The sequence below is a fragment of the Salmo salar genome, chromosome ssa02 (assembly GCF_905237065.1).
Source record: "Salmo salar chromosome ssa02, Ssal_v3.1, whole genome shotgun sequence".
Taxonomy (NCBI): domain Eukaryota; kingdom Metazoa; phylum Chordata; class Actinopteri; order Salmoniformes; family Salmonidae; genus Salmo; species Salmo salar.
The window spans coordinates 16,233,253-16,249,719 of NC_059443.1; the positions used below are offsets into that span (position 1 = coordinate 16,233,253).

The 16,467-nt window shown below is 43.4% G+C and overlaps 1 protein-coding gene across 2 annotated transcripts in view; it reads left to right on the forward strand.

The window, feature by feature from the left end:
- Positions 1-16,467, forward strand: part of LOC106576002 (disintegrin and metalloproteinase domain-containing protein 22) — a 107,882-nt gene that overhangs the window by 55,214 nt on the left and 36,201 nt on the right. For both annotated transcript variants that reach the window (XM_045698510.1, XM_045698520.1), the window contains exon 6: positions 10,946-11,009. In XM_045698510.1, the coding sequence (XP_045554466.1) occupies positions 10,946-11,009 (64 nt within the window). The remainder of the gene's footprint in view (positions 1-10,945; positions 11,010-16,467) is intronic.

Consider the following 16,467-nt stretch of genomic DNA (forward strand, 5'->3'; position numbering starts at 1 on the left):
GCCGAGCGCCGCTCGACCGAGGAGAGGCGCCCCCTTCTGTGGATGTTGTGACATTATTATTATATTATTATTTGTGCCCTGGTCCTATAAGAGCTCATTGTCACATCCCACGAGCCGGGTTGTGACAAAAACTCACACTCATTATTATGTTTAATAAATGTATTGTATAGTGTGTGTGTGGCAGGCTTTCAAGCTTGGCAAAAAAACATTTGAGAGTGTGCTGACCCTGGTGCTAGAGGGGGTACGTAGCTGGAGGTTCAATGTTTGAAGGGGTACGGCACTATAAAAAGTTTGGGAACCACTGTTCTAAACTATCCACCATGAGACTCAGAGAAAACTGTTCTTCTTGTAGTACTTTATGGTGAAACAAAATGAAAAGCACATTGCGACAGTGTGACCAAAGGGTTACTGTTTCCAGACACACATTGTGACAGTGTGACTACTGTGTTACTGTTTACAGACACATTATGACAGTGTGGCCACTGTGTTACTGTTTCCAGACACACATTGTGACAGTGTGACCACTGTATTACTGTTTACAGTAATCCACCATCCTGATCCTCCATCCTGACCACCCTCTCTCTCCTAGCCTGATCCACCATTCTGACCGTTGCACTCTCATTGTGTGTAAGCTCGCGAGATCAGGATGGTGGATCAGACGATCTGTCTTCTGTCCTGGGTGACATTTAGTCTTCTGTGTGTGTGTGTGTGTGTGTGTGTGTGTGTGTGTGTGTGTGTGTGTGTGTGTGTGTGTGTGTGTGTGTGTGTGTGTGTGTGTGTGTGTGTGTGTGTGTGTGTGTGTGTGTGTGTGTGTGCGTGTATGTGTGTGTGCGTGTGCGTGCGTGTATGTGTGTGTGCTGACCCATCTGGGTTAGGCATACAGTCAGTGAACTCCCAATAAAGCTGTGACAGTCCTATCATAGCAGCCTGATATACAGAGCTATACGCTCAGAGATAGAGAGTGCATGTGTGCGTGTGTGTGCGCGTGCGTGTGCGGTCTGTCAGAGACATTTGGTGCTGAAGGTGAACTCTGTATGTGGAGCATCATCCCAGCCTGGATGTGAGGTGTGTGTGTGTGATGTTGACCCTCATTCCTATAGTACACACTTTGACCTAAGCAATCTCCTAAAAAGCTTCTGATAACGTTAATTGATGATGTCCGCTTCACAGTCGCATGTCAGCCTGCAAGCACGCACACACACACACACACACACACACACACACACACACACACACACACACACACACACACACACCTCAGCCTAGTTTACAGGGACAAGGGGACCTTCACATATATGCTGGATGGGAAATTGTTTTGTGAGTGTTTAAGATGATTGCTGCCCATAAGGACACTACAGAGGACGTTTACCTATCCTCCCTGAGTGTGTGTGTGTGCGTGTGTGTGTGTGTGCGCGCGTAGTAACCCAGAGTTGCTGTTTTAGACATCCACCTTCTAGTTCACAGTAATACCGTATTGTAGATAGTGTTGAAGGCAGTGGAGAATACACTCTATATCGTATATCTATATCCAGTCATTGCAGATTGCACCATTTTATGGTCTATATTTCAACTGCCTGAACCAAGACAATATTAGACTGTTTTCCTTGATGGAGAAAGGCCTAAAGGTGGTGGTTAAGGCTAGTGTTGGTTAGTAGTGTTGGTTAATAGTGTTGGTTAGTAGTGTTGGTTAGAAGTGCTAGTTAGTAGTGTTGGTTAGTAGTGTTGGTTAGTAGTGTTGGTTAGAAGTGCTAGTTAGTAGTGTTGGTTTGTAGTGTTGGTTAGTAGTGTTGGTTAATTGTGTTGGTTAATAGTGTTAGTAGTGTTGGTTAGTAGTGTTGGTTAGAAGTGCTAGTTCGTAGTGTTGGTTAGTAGTGTTGGTTAATTGTATTGTTTAAGATTGTTAGTAGTGTTGGTTAGTAGTGTTAGTTAGTGAATGAAATTCATGAATTACATTTTATTTTCGTGTCAAATCGCCAATTGGCAACCCATCCCTTATGGGATTAATTGACACATAAACAAACATTACAATAATTTACTGTGGCAATTAAATGATAATACTTCTTCCGGTGTTCTCTGCATTACACATCGCATAAAGAGTGAAAAAATGTAAGGTAAAAATCAATACATAATAGTAAATAAGGTTATCCAAACAATAATTACATCCCTAGGGCAGTAAAAATAATATACATACCTACGTACATACGTACATATGTACATTCATACATACATACATACATGCATGCATGCATGCATACATACATACATACATACATACATACATACATACATACATGCATGCATGCATGCATGCATACATACATGCATGCATGCATGCATGCATACATACATAACATACATAACATACATAACATACATACATAACATACATACATACATACATACATACATACATACAGACCACATACATAACATACATACATAACATACATAACATACATAACATACATACATACATACATACAGACCACATACATACATACATACAGACCACGCAGCCGTCATACCGCTCAGGAAGGAGACGCGTTCTGTCTCCTAGAGATGAACATACTTTGGTGCAAAAGTGAAAATCAATCCCAGAACAACAGCAAAGGACCTTGTGAAGATGCTGGAGGAAACAGGTACAAAAGTATCTATATCCACAGTAAAACGAGTCCTATATTAACAGAACCTGTAAGGCCGCTCAGCAAGGAAGAAACCACTGCTCCAAAACCGCCATAAAAAAGCCAGACTACGGTTTGCAACTGCACATAGGGACAAATATCGTACTTTTTGGAGAAATGTCCTCTGGTCTGATGAAACAAAAATAGAACTGTTTGGCCATAATGACCATCGTTATGTTTGGAGGAAAAAGGGGGAGGCTTGCAAGCCAAAGAACACCATCCCAACCGTGAAGCATGGGGTGGCAGCATTATGTTGTGGGGGTGCTTTGCTGCAGGAGGGACTGGTGCACTTCACAAAATAGATGGCATCATGAGGCAGGAAAATGATGTGGCTATATTGAAGCAACATCTCAAGACATCAGTCAGGAAGTTAAAGCTTGGTCGCAAATGGGTCTTCCAAATGGACATTGACCCCAAGCATACTTCCAAAGTTGTGGCAAATTGGCTTAAGGACAACAAAGGCAAGGTATTGGAGTGGCCATCACAAAGCCCTGACATCAATCCTATAGAACATTTGTGGGCAGAACTGAAAAAGCGAGTGCGAGCAAGGAGTCCTACAAACCTGACTCAGTTACACCAGCTCTGTCAGGAGGAATGGGCCAAAATTCACCCAACTTATTGTGGGAAGCTTGTGGAAGGCTACCCGACACGTTTGACCCAAGTTAAACAATTTAAAGGCAATGCTACCAAATACTAATTGAATGTATGTAAACTTCTGACCCACTGGGAATGTGATGAAAGAAATAAAAGCTAAAATAAATAATTCTCTCAACTATTATTCTGACATTTCACATTCTTAAAATAAAGTGGTGATCCTAACTGACCTAAGACAGGGAATTGTTACTTGGATTAAATGTCAGGAATTGTGAAAAACTGAGTTTAAATGTCTTTGGCTAAGGTGTATGTAAACTTCCGACTTCAACTGTATACAGATAAATAAATAAAGATAAAAAAAAAAAAAAAGTAAACAGAAGTCATTTGAACCCAGTCTGGCACAAAGAGAAGATTCATATGGGAGACAAACCTACAGTATAGACAATCTACAGTCGTGGCCAAAGGTTTTGAGAATCACACAAATATACATTTTCACAAAGTCTGCTGCCTCAGTTTGTATGATGGTAATTTGTATATACTACAGAATTTTATGAAGAGTGATCAGATGAATTGCAATTAATTGAAAAGTCCCTCTTTGCCATGCAAATGAACTGAATCCCCAAAAAACCTTTCCACTGCATTTCAGCCCTGCCACAAAAGGACCAGCTTACATCATGTCAGTGATTCTCTCGTTAACACAGGTGTGAGTGTTGACGAGGACAAGGCTGGAGATCACTCTGCCATGCTGATTGAGTTCGAATAACAGACTGGAAGCTTCAAAAGGATGGTGGTGCTTGGAATCATTGTTCTTCTACTGTCAGCCATGGTTACCTGCATGGAAACATGTGCCGTCATCATTGCTTTGCACAAAAAGGGCTTCACAGGCAAGGATATTGCTGCCAGTAAGATTGCACCTAAATCAACCATTTATCGGATCATTAAGAACTTCAAGGAGAGCGGTACAATTGTTGTGAAGAAGGCTTCAGGGCGCCCAAGAAAGTCCAGCAAGCGCCAGGACCGTCTCCTAAAGTTGATTCAGCTGCGGGATCGGGGCACCACCAGTACAGAGCTTGCTCAGGAATGGCAGCAGGCAGGTGTGAGTGCATCTGCATGCACAGTGAGGCGAAGACTTTTTGGAGGATGGCCTGGTGCCAAGGGCAGCAAAGAAGCCACTTCTCTCCAGGAAAAACATCAGGGACAGACTGATATTCTGCAAAAGGTACAGGGATTGGACTGCTGAGGACTGGGGTAAAGTCATTTTCTCTGATGAATCCCCTTTCCGATTGTTTGGGGCACCTGGAGAAGACAAGGTGAGTGCTACCATCAGTCCTGTGTCATGCCAACAGTAAAGAATTCTGAGACCATTCATGTGTGGGGTTGCTTCTCAGCCAAGGGAGTGGGCTCACTCACAATTTTGCCTAAGAACACAGCCATGAATTAAGAATGGTACCAACACATCCTCTGAGAGCAACTTCTCCCAACCATCCAGTAACAGTTTGGTGACGAACAATGCCTTTTCTAGCATGATGGAGCACCTTTCTATAAGGCAAAAGTGATAACTAAGTGGCTCGGGGAACAAAACATCGATATTTTGGGTCAATGGCTAGTTAACTCCCCAGACCTTAATCCGATTGAGAACTTGTGGTTAATCCTCAAGAGGCGGGTGGACAAACAAAAACCCACAAATTCTGACAAACTCCAAGCATTGATTATGCAAGAATGGGCTGCCATCAGTCAGGATGTGGCCCAGAAGTTAATTGACAGCATGCCAGGGCGGATTGCAGAGGTCTTGAAAAAGAAGGGTCAACACTGCAAATATTGACTCTTTGCATCAACTTCATGTAATTGTCAATAAAAGCCTATGACACTTATGAAATGCTTGTAATTATACTTCAGCATTCCATAGTAACATCTGACAAAAATATCTAAAGACACTGAAGCAGCAAACTTTGTGAAAATTAATATTTGTGTCATTCTCAAAACTTTTGGCCACGACTGTATATACACACACGCCATTTACCACATAGAAGCTAAATATTTGTACAATTTAATTATAGGTAGCCCTTTTTCTTTTATTCCAGGCTTTATCTAAATATTCCACAAACGGAAATACACGATGGACAGAATACTATTTCACTTTCTCCTCATCACTCAGCCACATAATGCCAGACAACACTACTAGCAGTGTTGGTTAGTAGTGTTGGTTATTAGTGTTGGTTACTAGTGTTAGTAGTGTTGGTTAGTTGTTTTGGTTAGTAGTGTTGGTTGCTAGTAGTACTGTTGGTTAGTAGTGTTAGTAGTGTTGGTTAGTAGTGTTAGTAGTAGTAGTGTTGGTTTGTAGTGTTAGTAGTGTTGGTTAGTATTGTTGGTTACTAGTGATAGTAGTTTTGGTTAGTAGTGTTGGTTACTAGTAGTAGTATTAGTTAGTAGTGTTGGTTAGTAGTGTTAGTTACTAGTAGTAGTGTTGGATAGTAGTGTTAGGAGTGTTGTTTAGTAGTGTTAGTTACTAGTAGTAGTGTTGGTTAGTAGTGTTAGTTACTAGTAGTAGTGTTGGTTAGTAGTGTTGGTTAGTAGTGTTGGTTAGTTGTTTTGGTTAGTAGTGTTGGTTACTAGTAGTACTGTTGGTTAGTAGTGTTAGTAGTGTTGGTTAGTAGTGTTAATAGTAGTAGTAGTGTTGGTTAGTAGTGTTTGTTATTAGTGTTGGTTACTAGTGATAGTAGTGTTGGTTAGTAGTTTTAGTTAGTAGTGTTGGTTACTAGTAGTAGTGTTGGTTAGTAGAGTTAGTTACTAGTAGTAGTGTTGGTTAGTAGTGTTAGTACTGTTGTTTAGTCATGTTAGTTACTAGTAGTAGTGTTGGTTACTAGTGTTAGTAGTGTTGTTTAGTAGTGTTAGTTACTAGTAGTAGTGTTTGTTAGTAGTGTTAGTAGTGTTGGTTAGTTGTGTTAGTAGTGTTGTTTAGTAGTGTTAGTTATTAGTAGTAGTGTTGGTTAGTAGTGTTGGTTACTAGTGTTAGTAGTGTTTGTTACTAGTGTTAGTTACTAGTAGTAGTGTTGGTTAGTAGTGTTAGTAGTGTTGTTTAGTAATGTTAGTTACTAGTAGTGGTGTTGGTTAGTAGTGTAAGCAGTGTTGGTTAGTACTGTTAGTAGTGTTGTTTAGTAGTGTTAGTTACTAGTAGTAGTGTTTGTTAGTAGTGTTAGTAGTGTTGGTTAGTAGTGTTAGTAGTGTTGTTTAGTAGTGTTAGTTATTAGTAGTAGTGTTGGTTAGTAGTGTTGGTTACTAGTGTTAGTAGTGTTTGTTACTAGTGTTAGTTACTAGTAGTAGTGTTGGTTAGTAGTGTTAGTTAGTAGTGTTGGTTATTAGTGTTGGTTTCTAGTGTTAGTAGTGTTGGTTAGTTGTTTTGGTTAGTAGTGTTGGTTACTAGTAGTACTGTTGGTTAGTAGTGTTAGTAGTGTTGGTTAGTAGTGTTAGTAGTAGTAGTGTTGGTTTGTAGTGTTAGTTGTGTTGGTTAGTAGTGTTTGTTATTAGTGTTGGTTACTAGTGATAGTAGTGTTGGTTAGTAGTTTTGGTTAGTAATGTTGGTTACTAGTAGTAGTGTTAGTTAGTAGTGTTGGTTAGTAGTGTTAGTTACTAGTAGTAGTGTTGGTTAGTAGTGTTGGTTTTTAGTGTTGGTTACTAGTGTTAGTAGTGTTGGTTAGTTGTTTTGGTTACTAGTGTTGGTTACTGGTAGTACTGTTGGTTAGTAGTGTTAGTTAGTAGTAGTAGTGTTGGTTTGTAGTGTTAGTTACTAGTAGTAGTGTTGGTTAGTAGTGTTGGTTATAGTGTTAGTACTGTTGTTTAGTCATGTTAGTTACTAGTAGTAGTGTTGGTTATTAGTGTTAGTAGTGTTGTTTAGTAGTGTTAGTTACTAGTAGTGGTGTTGGTTAGTAGTGTTAGTAGTGTTGTTTAGTAGTGTTAGTTACTAGTAGTGTTGGTTAGTAGTGTTAGTAGTGTTGTTTAGTAGTGTTAGTTATTAGTAGTAGTGTTGGTTAGTATTGTTGGTTACTAGTGTTAGTAGTGTTTGTTACTAGTGTTAGTTACTAGTAGTAGTGTTGGTTAGTAGTGTTAGTAGTGTTGGTTATTAGTGTTGGTTACTAGTGTTAGTAGTGTTGGTTAGTAGTGTAAGTTACTAGGAGTAGTGTTGGTTAGTAGTGTTGGTTATTAATGTTGGTTACTAGTGTTAGTAGTGTTGGTTAGTAGATTTGGTTAGTAGTGTTGGTTACTAGTAGTAGTGTTGGTTGTTAGTGTTAGTTAGTAGTAGTATTGTTGGTTAGTAGTGTTAGTAGTGTTGTTTAGAAGTGTTAGTTACTAGTAGTAGTGTTGGTTAGAAGTGTTAGTTACTAGTAGTAGTGTTGGTTAGTAGTGTTAGTTACTAGTATTTTACATTTTACATTTACGTCATTTAGCAGACGATCTTATCCAGAACGACTTACAAATTGGTGCATTCACCTTATGATATCCTAGTAGTAGTGTTGGTTAGTAGTGTTAGTTACTAGTAGTAGTGTTGGTTTGTAGTGTTGGTTACTAGTAGTAGTGTTGGTTAGTAGTGTTAGTTAATAGTAGTAGTGTTGGTTTGTAGTGTTATTTAGTAGTGTTAATTACTAGTAGTAGTGTTGGTTACTAGTGTTGGTTAGTAGTTTTGGTTAGTAGTGTTTGTTACTAGTAGTAGTGTTGGCTAGTAGTGTTAGTTACTAGTAGTGGTGTTGGTTAGTAGTGTTAGTAGTGTTGGTTATTAGTGTTGGTTACTAGTGTTAGTAGTGTTGGTTAGTAGTGTTAGTTGCTAGTAGTTGTGTTGGTTAGTAGTGTTAGTTACTAGCAGTAGTGTTGGTTAGTAGTGTTAGTAGTGTTGGTTAGTAGTGTTGGTTATTAGTGTTGGTTAGTAGTGTTGGTTAGTAGTTTTGGTTCGTAGTGTTGGTTACTAGTAGTAGTGTTAGTTAGTAGTGTTGGTTAGTGGTGTTTGTTACTAGTAGTAGTGTTGGTTAGTAGTGTTAGTTACCAGTAGTGGTGTTGTTTAGTAGTGTTAGTAGTGTTGGATAGTAGTGTTAGTTACTAGTAGTGGTGTTGGTTAGTAGTGTTAGTAGTGTTGGTTAGTAGTGTTAGTAGTGTTGTTTAGTAGTGTTGGTTAGTAGTGTTAGTAGTGTTGGTTAGTAGTGTTGGTTATTAGTGTTGGTTACTAGTGTTAGTAGTGTTGGTTAGTAGTTTTGGTTCGTAGTGTTGGTTACTAGTAGTAGTGTTAGTTAGTAGTGTTGGTTAGTAGTGTTTGTTACTAGTAGTAGTGTTGGTTAGTAGTGTTAGTAGTGTTGTTTAGTATTGTTAGTTACCAGTAGTGGTGTTGGTTAGTAGTGTTATTAGTGTTTGTTAGTAGTGTTGTTTAGTAGTGTTAGTTACTAGTAGTGATGTTGGTTAGTTACTAGTAGTGATGTTGGTTAGTAGTGTTAGTAGTGTTGGTTAGTAGTGTTAGTTATTAGTGTTGGTTTCTAGTGTTAGTCAGTGTTCGTTAGTAGTGTTAGTTACTAGTAGTGGTGTTGTTTAGTAGTGTTAGTAGTGTTGGTTAGTAGTGTTGGTTATTAGTGTTGGTTACTAGTGTTAGTAGTGTTGGTTAGTAGTATTAGTAGTGTTGGTTAGTAGTGTTAGTTACTAGTAGTAGTGTTGGTTAGTAGTGTTTATTAGTAGTGTTAGTTACTAGTAGTAGTGTTGGTTAGTAGTGTTAGTAGTGTTGGTTAGTAGTGTTGTTTAGTAGTGTTAGTTACTGTAACGGTTGTCGTCGGGGATAGAGGACCAAAACGCAGCAGGAATGTGGATGCTCATCTTGTTTTTATTTATAAATAAAGCGAACACCAAAGTAACAAAAACGAAGAACTCACTAACAACAAAACAGTCTTGTCATGCTCACACAGGCAAAACAAGAAACAATCTCCCACAACACCAAACCGAACAATTACCCATATATAGGACTCTCAATCATAGGCAACGAGAAAGCACCTGCCTCCAATTGAGAGTCCAACCCCCATCAACCTAAACATAGAAATACAATAAACCAGAAAGAACATAGAAATACAAAACATAGAACATAGACCAAAACCCGGAAATATTAAATCAAACACCCTACTACATAAATCACCACCCCGAACCACATAAACAAAATACCCTCTGCCACGTCCTGACCAAACTACAATAACCAATAACCCTTATACTGGTCAGGACGTGACAGTTACTAGTAGTGGTGTTGGTTAGTAGTGTTGTTTAGTAGTGTTAGTTACGATTAGTAGTGTTGGTTAGTAGTGTTCGTTATTAGTGTTGGTTACTAGTGTTAGTAGTGTTGGTTAGTTGTTTTGGTTAGTAGTTGTGGTTACTAGTAGTAGTGTTGGTTAGTAGTGTAGTAGTGTTGGTTAGTAGTGTTAGTTACTAGTAGTAGTGTTGGTTTGTAGTGTTGGTTACTAGTAGTAGTGTTGGTTAGTAGTGTTAGTTAATAGTAGTAGTGTTGGTTTATAGTTTTGGTGAGTATTGTTGGTTATTAATGTTAGTTACTAGTAGTAGTGTTGGTTTATAGTTTTGGTGAGTATTGTTGGTTATTAGTGTTAGTTACTAGTAGTAGTGTTTGTTACTAGTGTTGGTTAGTAGTGTTGGTTTGTAGTGTTGGTTACTAGTAGTAGTGTTGGTTAGTAGTGTTAGTTAATAGTAGTAGTGTTTGTTACTAGTGTTGGTTAGTAGTTTTGGTTAGTAGTGTTGGTTACTAGTAGTAGTGCTGGTTAGTAGTGTTAGTAGTGTTGGTTAGTAGTGTTAGTTACTAGTAGTGGGGTTGGTTAGTAGTGTTGGTTATTAGTGTTGGTTACTAGTGTTAGTGGTGTTGGTTAGTAGTTTTGTTTGGTAGTGTTGGTTACTAGTTTTACTAGTGTTGGTTAGTAGTGTTGGTTAGTAGTGTTGGTTAGTAGTGTTACTTACTAGTGGTAGTGTTAGTTTGTGGTGTTGGTTAGTAGTGTTGGTTACTGGTGTTTGTAGTGTTGGTTAGCAGTGTTGGTTACTAGTGTTAGTAGTGTTGGTTAGTAATGTTGGTTACTGGTGTTGGCTAGTAGTTTTGGTAGTAGTGTTGGTTAATAGTGTTGGTTAGTAGTGTTGGCTAGTAGTGTTGGTTAGTAGTGTTGGTTAGTAGTGTTAGTAATGTTAGTTATTAGTGTTGTTTAGTGGTGTTATTTACTAGTGTAAGTAGTGTTGGTTATTAGTGTTGGTTAGTAGTCTTGGTTACTTGTGTTGGTTACTAGTGTTGCTTACTAGTGTAAGTTAGTAGTGTTAGTTTTGGAGAGGAGGCTCATTTACAACAGACCTGCAGTGTTTTTGTGTCCTGACATGTACCAGTATAAGTACCAGTATAAACCATCCATAGACATGTGCCAGTATAAACAATCCATAGACATGTACCATTATAAACCATCCATAGACATGTACCATTTTAAACCATCCATATACATGTACCTCTATAAACCATCCATAGACACCTGTCCCTCTTAGTGCCATTACAGACACACACAGTCCTCATCAGTTACTGTAGAGAGGAGAGAGAGTGCTGGCATCCATCTTGTTTACGTCTGCAATGGCTGGCGGTCATATTGATCTCTCTTTTTCTCTCTCTCTGTCAGTGGGATGTTCTTTGATGGGAATCACACCTATATGATCGAGCCTGGAGGAAAGGACCGCGTCAGCGTGAGTACCTCGGCTAAGCCTGGCCTTGGCCATCCATTCACTCATGCGCGCGTGCACGCATGTACGCACTCACACGCACGTACGCACTCACACACACTGTGTAATAGTAGTCGTCTGGACTGAATGGGACTAGAAGCTCTTGCAGACCGGACTGTGAATGCAGATCACAAAGCAGACTACCCTTAAGTTACACATCCCATAATTAACATTGACTTCAGAGTAGAGAGATTATCCACTAGGACAGAGCAGAGTTGACCAGCCAGTTAGTTCATGAGGAATAGAGAGTGATATAATTAAGCAATAAGGCACAAGGGGGTGTGGTATATGGCCAATATACCACGGCTAAGGGATGTTCTTAGGCACGACGCATCGCGGAGTACAGCCTGGATGCAGCCCTTAGCCGTGGTATATTGGTCATATACCACAAACCCCCGAGGTGCCTTATTGCTATTATAAACTGGTTATCAACGTAATTAGAGCAGTAAAAATAAATGTTTTGTCATACCCGTGGTATACGGTCTGATATACCACGGCTGTCAGCCAATCAGCATTCAGGACTCTGAACACCCAGTTTATAATACAGTATATGGTTGTATTTATGAGGGAGAGCTGATGGTTTAAAGCAGCATCTGTCACCCTGAGAGAAAAGACCAAGCTCTGATTCTGATGTGTTGATGTGAGAGACACTATCTTCTGCGTGTGTGTTTAGGGTGGAGGTAATCAGGAAGGGAAGAAAGGTATATTCGTTTGTGTGCAGTGAGTGTGCAGTGTTTCCCCTATGATTCTTTTTAGCAGTGGTGGCAAGGGTAGGGGGGATGAATTACTACTAGCGTTAGCGCAATGACATGCTAGCTGTTCCCATAGACATCCAGTCATTGAGCCAACGACTATCAATTTAAAAATGCATCTTGGCAGAAATATATAAATAATGTGTGTGCGTGCGTGCGTGCGTGCGTGTGTGTGCGTGTGTGTGTGAGTGTGTGTGTGCGTGCGTGTGTGCGTGTGTGTCTGTATGCATGAGTGTGTGGGTGCATGTCTGTATTTGTGTGTGTGTGAGCGAGCACAAATGCCCGTGCAGGTTTGTGTGTGTGTGTGTGTGTGTGTGTTTTTCAGGCATATAGAGCCGCCTTCTTAAAATGCATATCCATCTGACAGGTTTACCGCCTTATGGTGGAGAGAAGAGAGGAGAGGGGAGAGAGAGGAGAGGGGAGAGAGAGGAGAGGGGAGAGCGTAAAATGAGTCAGGGAGAAGGAGGGAAGAATAGAGAAAAAGGGAGAGAGGAATGGACAGAGACAGTGAGAGAGGAATGGACAGACAGTGGGAGTGAGGGAGAGAGGAATGGACAGAGACAGTGGGAGTGAGGGAGAGAGGAATGGACAGAGACAGTGAGAGAGGAATGGACAGACAGTGGGAGTGAGGGAGAGAGGAATGGACAGAGACAGTGGGAGTGAGGGAGAGAGGAATGGACAGAGACAGTGGGAGTGAGGGAGAGAGGAATGGACAGAGACAGTGGGAGTGAGGGAGAGGAATGGACAGAGAGTGGGATTGAGGGAGAGAGGAATGAACAGACAGTGGGAGTGAGGGAGAGAGGAATGGACTGAGACAGTGGGAGTGAGAGAGAGAGAGAGGAATGGACAGAGACTGGGAGTGAGGGAGAGAGGAATGGACAGAGACAGTGGGAGTGAGGGAGAGAGGAATGGACAGAGACAGTGGGAGTGAGGGAGAGAGGAATGGACAGAGACAGTGGGAGTGAGGGAGAGGAATGGACAGAGAGTGGGATTGAGGGAGAGAGGAATGAACAGACAGTGGGAGTGAGGGAGAGAGGAATGGACTGAGACAGTGGGAGTGAGAGAGAGAGGAATGGACAGAGACTGGGAGTGAGGGAGAGAGGAATGGACAGAGACAGTGGGAGTGAGGGAGAGGAATGGACAGAGAGTGGGAGTGAGGGAGAGAGGAATGAACAGACAGTGGGAGTGAGGGAGAGAGGAATGGACTAAGACAGTGGGAGTGAGAGAGAGAGGAATGGACAGAGACAGTGGGGGTGAGGGAGAGAGGAATGGACAGAGACAGTGGGGGTGAGGGAGAGAGGAATGGACAGAGACAGTGGGAGTGAGGGAGAGAGGAATGGACAGAGACAGTGGGAGTGAGGGAGAGAGGAATGGACAGAGACAGTGGGAGTGAGGGAGAGGAATGGACAGAGAGTGGGAGTGAGGGAGAGAGGAATGAACAGACAGTGGGAGTGAGGGAGAGAGGAATGGACTGAGACAGTGGGAGTGAGAGAGAGAGGAATGGACAGAGACTGGGATTGAGGGAGAGAGGAATGGACAGAGACAGTGGGAGTGAGGGAGAGAGGAATGTACAGAGACAGTGGGAGTGAGGGAAAATGAGGGGGTGAGAGAGAAACAAAAATGAACAACACTGGGACCCTGTGGTTTTGTGACATCTGTTTTAGCAGCCTCCATCATCCTTCCCTCCCTATCTTCCTCTCCTCCTCCACTCCTTCTCTCCCTCTGTCATTCCTCTGTAGTCTTCCTGGAGAGACGGAATTATTGAAGCAAGGGAGTGAGTGGGAGAACGAGGGAAAATTGCACTCCAAGATCTCTTAAATCTCTGCAGCGCTCTGCTAGACACACACACAGTGTGGCATCTATAAGTTGTTAGCCGTTAGCATCCTGGCTCCAGGAAAAGGCCATGCTGTGCTGCTCTCAAGCCCAGTGTCGGCTGTCAGTTAGTTTCTGGGCTTAGAGCTGCTGATACGCCTGCCTTCTTGGGGCTACTCTCTCTCTGACAGTCTGCTTGGTGTGCAGTTCATTCTAAGAGGCTTGTCACACATACACACAGATGCCTGCTGGAAAGATCAAGTAGTGGCCTCCCTGCCCTGCATGCCAAGTTTGATACTCACACACACTCACCCACACCCACAGACACACCCACAGACACACCCACAGACACACCCACACACACACAGACACACCCACAGACACACCCACAGACACACACACACACACACAGACACACCCACAGACACACCCACAGACACACACAGACACACACACACAGACACACACCCACAGACACACACACACACACACACAGACACACCCACAGACACACACACACAGAACTGTACTTGCATCCTCTCTGCAGTGTTCTGTTTGTACACCCTCTGTCAGCAGACTTTTTTTTTTACGTTTATTTTTAGTGTTTTCCTTCACCCTGCTTCTGTGTGTGTGTGTGTGTGTGTGTGTGTGTGTGTGTGTGTGTGTGTGTGTGTGTGTGTGTGTGTGTGTGTGTGTGTGTGTGTGTGTGTGTGTGTGTGTTCTCAGATGCTCTCAGGCAGTAGTGTTAGGTAAACATGCCCCACAGCTCTCTCTGTGTGCCTGTCTGTCAGCCAGTCTGTTTTAGAATAAAGTATTTACACAACTGTCAGTCAATCTAGTTTACAGAGCTCTTCACAAAATAATGGTAGACCCAGACACATCTAAAACCCAAGATGTGTTCACACAAACAGCAAGCGGAGCAAACAGGTTCCAAGCTGACGCCTGGCTGATCTGGTGATATGATCCGGTTGGATGTGACTTTTATAAGACCGAGACGGCATGACAGTTAGTGTGTGTGTGTGTGTGTGTGTGTGTGTGTGTGTGTGTGTGTGTGTGTGTGTGTGTGTGTGTGTGTGTGTGTGTGTGTGTGTGTGTGTGTGTGTGTGTGTGTGTGGCGGCATTACTCCTGTCTGCCATATGGCTAATCCATCTGCCCTCCTTCGACCTGGACAGAACCAGAACCACCAAGCCAGGCAGTAGGAAGGCAGCCAGGAGGAACCAGAACCAGGGAGCCAGGCAGTAGGAAGGCAGCCAGGAGGAACCAGAAGCAGGGAGCCAGGCAGTAGGAAGGCAGCCAAGAGGAACCAGAACCAGGGAGCCAGGCAGCAGGAAGGCAGCCAAGAGGAACCAGAACCAGGGAGCCAGGCAGTAGGAAGGCAGCCAAGAGGGACCAGAACCAGGGAGCCAGGCAGTAGGAAGGGAGCCAAGAGGGACCAGAACCAGGGAGCCAGGCAGCAGGAAGGCAGCCAAGAGGAACCAGAAGCAGGGAGCCAGGCAGTAGGAAGGCAGCCAAGAGGGACCAGAACCAGGGAGCCAGGCAGCAGGAAGGCAGCCAAGAGGAACCAGAACCAGGGAGCCAGGCAGTAGGAAGGCAGCCAGGAGGAACCAGAACCAGGGAGCCAGGCAGTAGGAAGGCAGCCAAGAGGAACCAGAACCAGGGAGCCAGGCAGTAGGAAGGCAGCCAAGAGGGACCAGAACCAGGGAGCCAGGCAGCAGGAAGGCAGCCAAGAGGGACCAGAACCAGGGAGCCAGGCAGTAGGAAGGCAGCCAAGAGGAGCCAGGACCAGGGAGCCAGGCAGCAGGAAGGGAGCCAAGAGAAACCAGAACCAGGGAGCCAGGCAGCAGGAAGGGAGCCAAGAGGAACCAGAACCAGGGAGCCAGGCAGCAGGAAGGGAGCCAAGAGAAACCAGAACCAGGGAGCCAGGCAGCAGGAAGGGAGCCAAGATGAACCAGAACCAGGGAGCCAGGCAGCAGGAAGGGAGCCAAGAGAAACCAGAACCAGGGAGCCAGGCAGCAGGAAGGGAGCCAAGAGAAACCAGAACCAGGGAGCCAGGCAGCAGGAAGGGAGCCAAGATGAACCAGAACCAGGGAGCCAGGCAGCAGGAAGGGAGCCAAGAGAAACCAGAACCAGGGAGCCAGGCAGCAGGAAGGGAGCCAAGAGGAACCAGAACCAGGGAGCCAGGCAGCAGGAAGGGAGCCAAGAGGAACCAGAACCAGGGAGCCAGGCAGCAGGAAGGCAGCCAAGAGAAACCAGAACCAGGGAGCCAGGCAGCAGGAAGGGAGCCAAGAGGAACCAGAACCAGGGAGCCAGGCAGCAGGAAGGGAGCCAAGAGAAACCAGAACCAGGGAGCCAGGCAGCAGGAAGGGAGCCAAGAGGAACCAGAACCAGGGAGCCAGGCAGCAGGAAGGGAGCCAAGAGGCTGACTAACATGGCTCTATGTGGGCAGGATGTTGGGACTGGGATTCTGGGATCGGTTCTCTGCAAGATGCTCCTGCTGTAGCAAAATCGGTGTGTGTGCGTGTTTGCGTGTGTGTGTGTTTGTTTGTGTGTGTGTATGTGTAGGAGGGAGATTATGCTGAGTTGTCTTTGTACAGAAGACCATATGTCTGGCTCTCACGGTTGTGCCACCCCCTGCCCTGCACCACCCTGCACTTCCTGTCTCAATAAAAGATGGATGTTAATATAGGGAATGGGAATTAAAGCTTCCATGTTTGGGCACTCCTCTCCTTTGCATAGAAATATGATTAACAGAATGTATAGACATGGTTGTTTCTCCCTTGTGATACTTCATGGGTGCACCGTAATGGTGTCTGTCTGGATTGTGTACATCTGTGGGCTGTTAGTACTCAGAGCACAT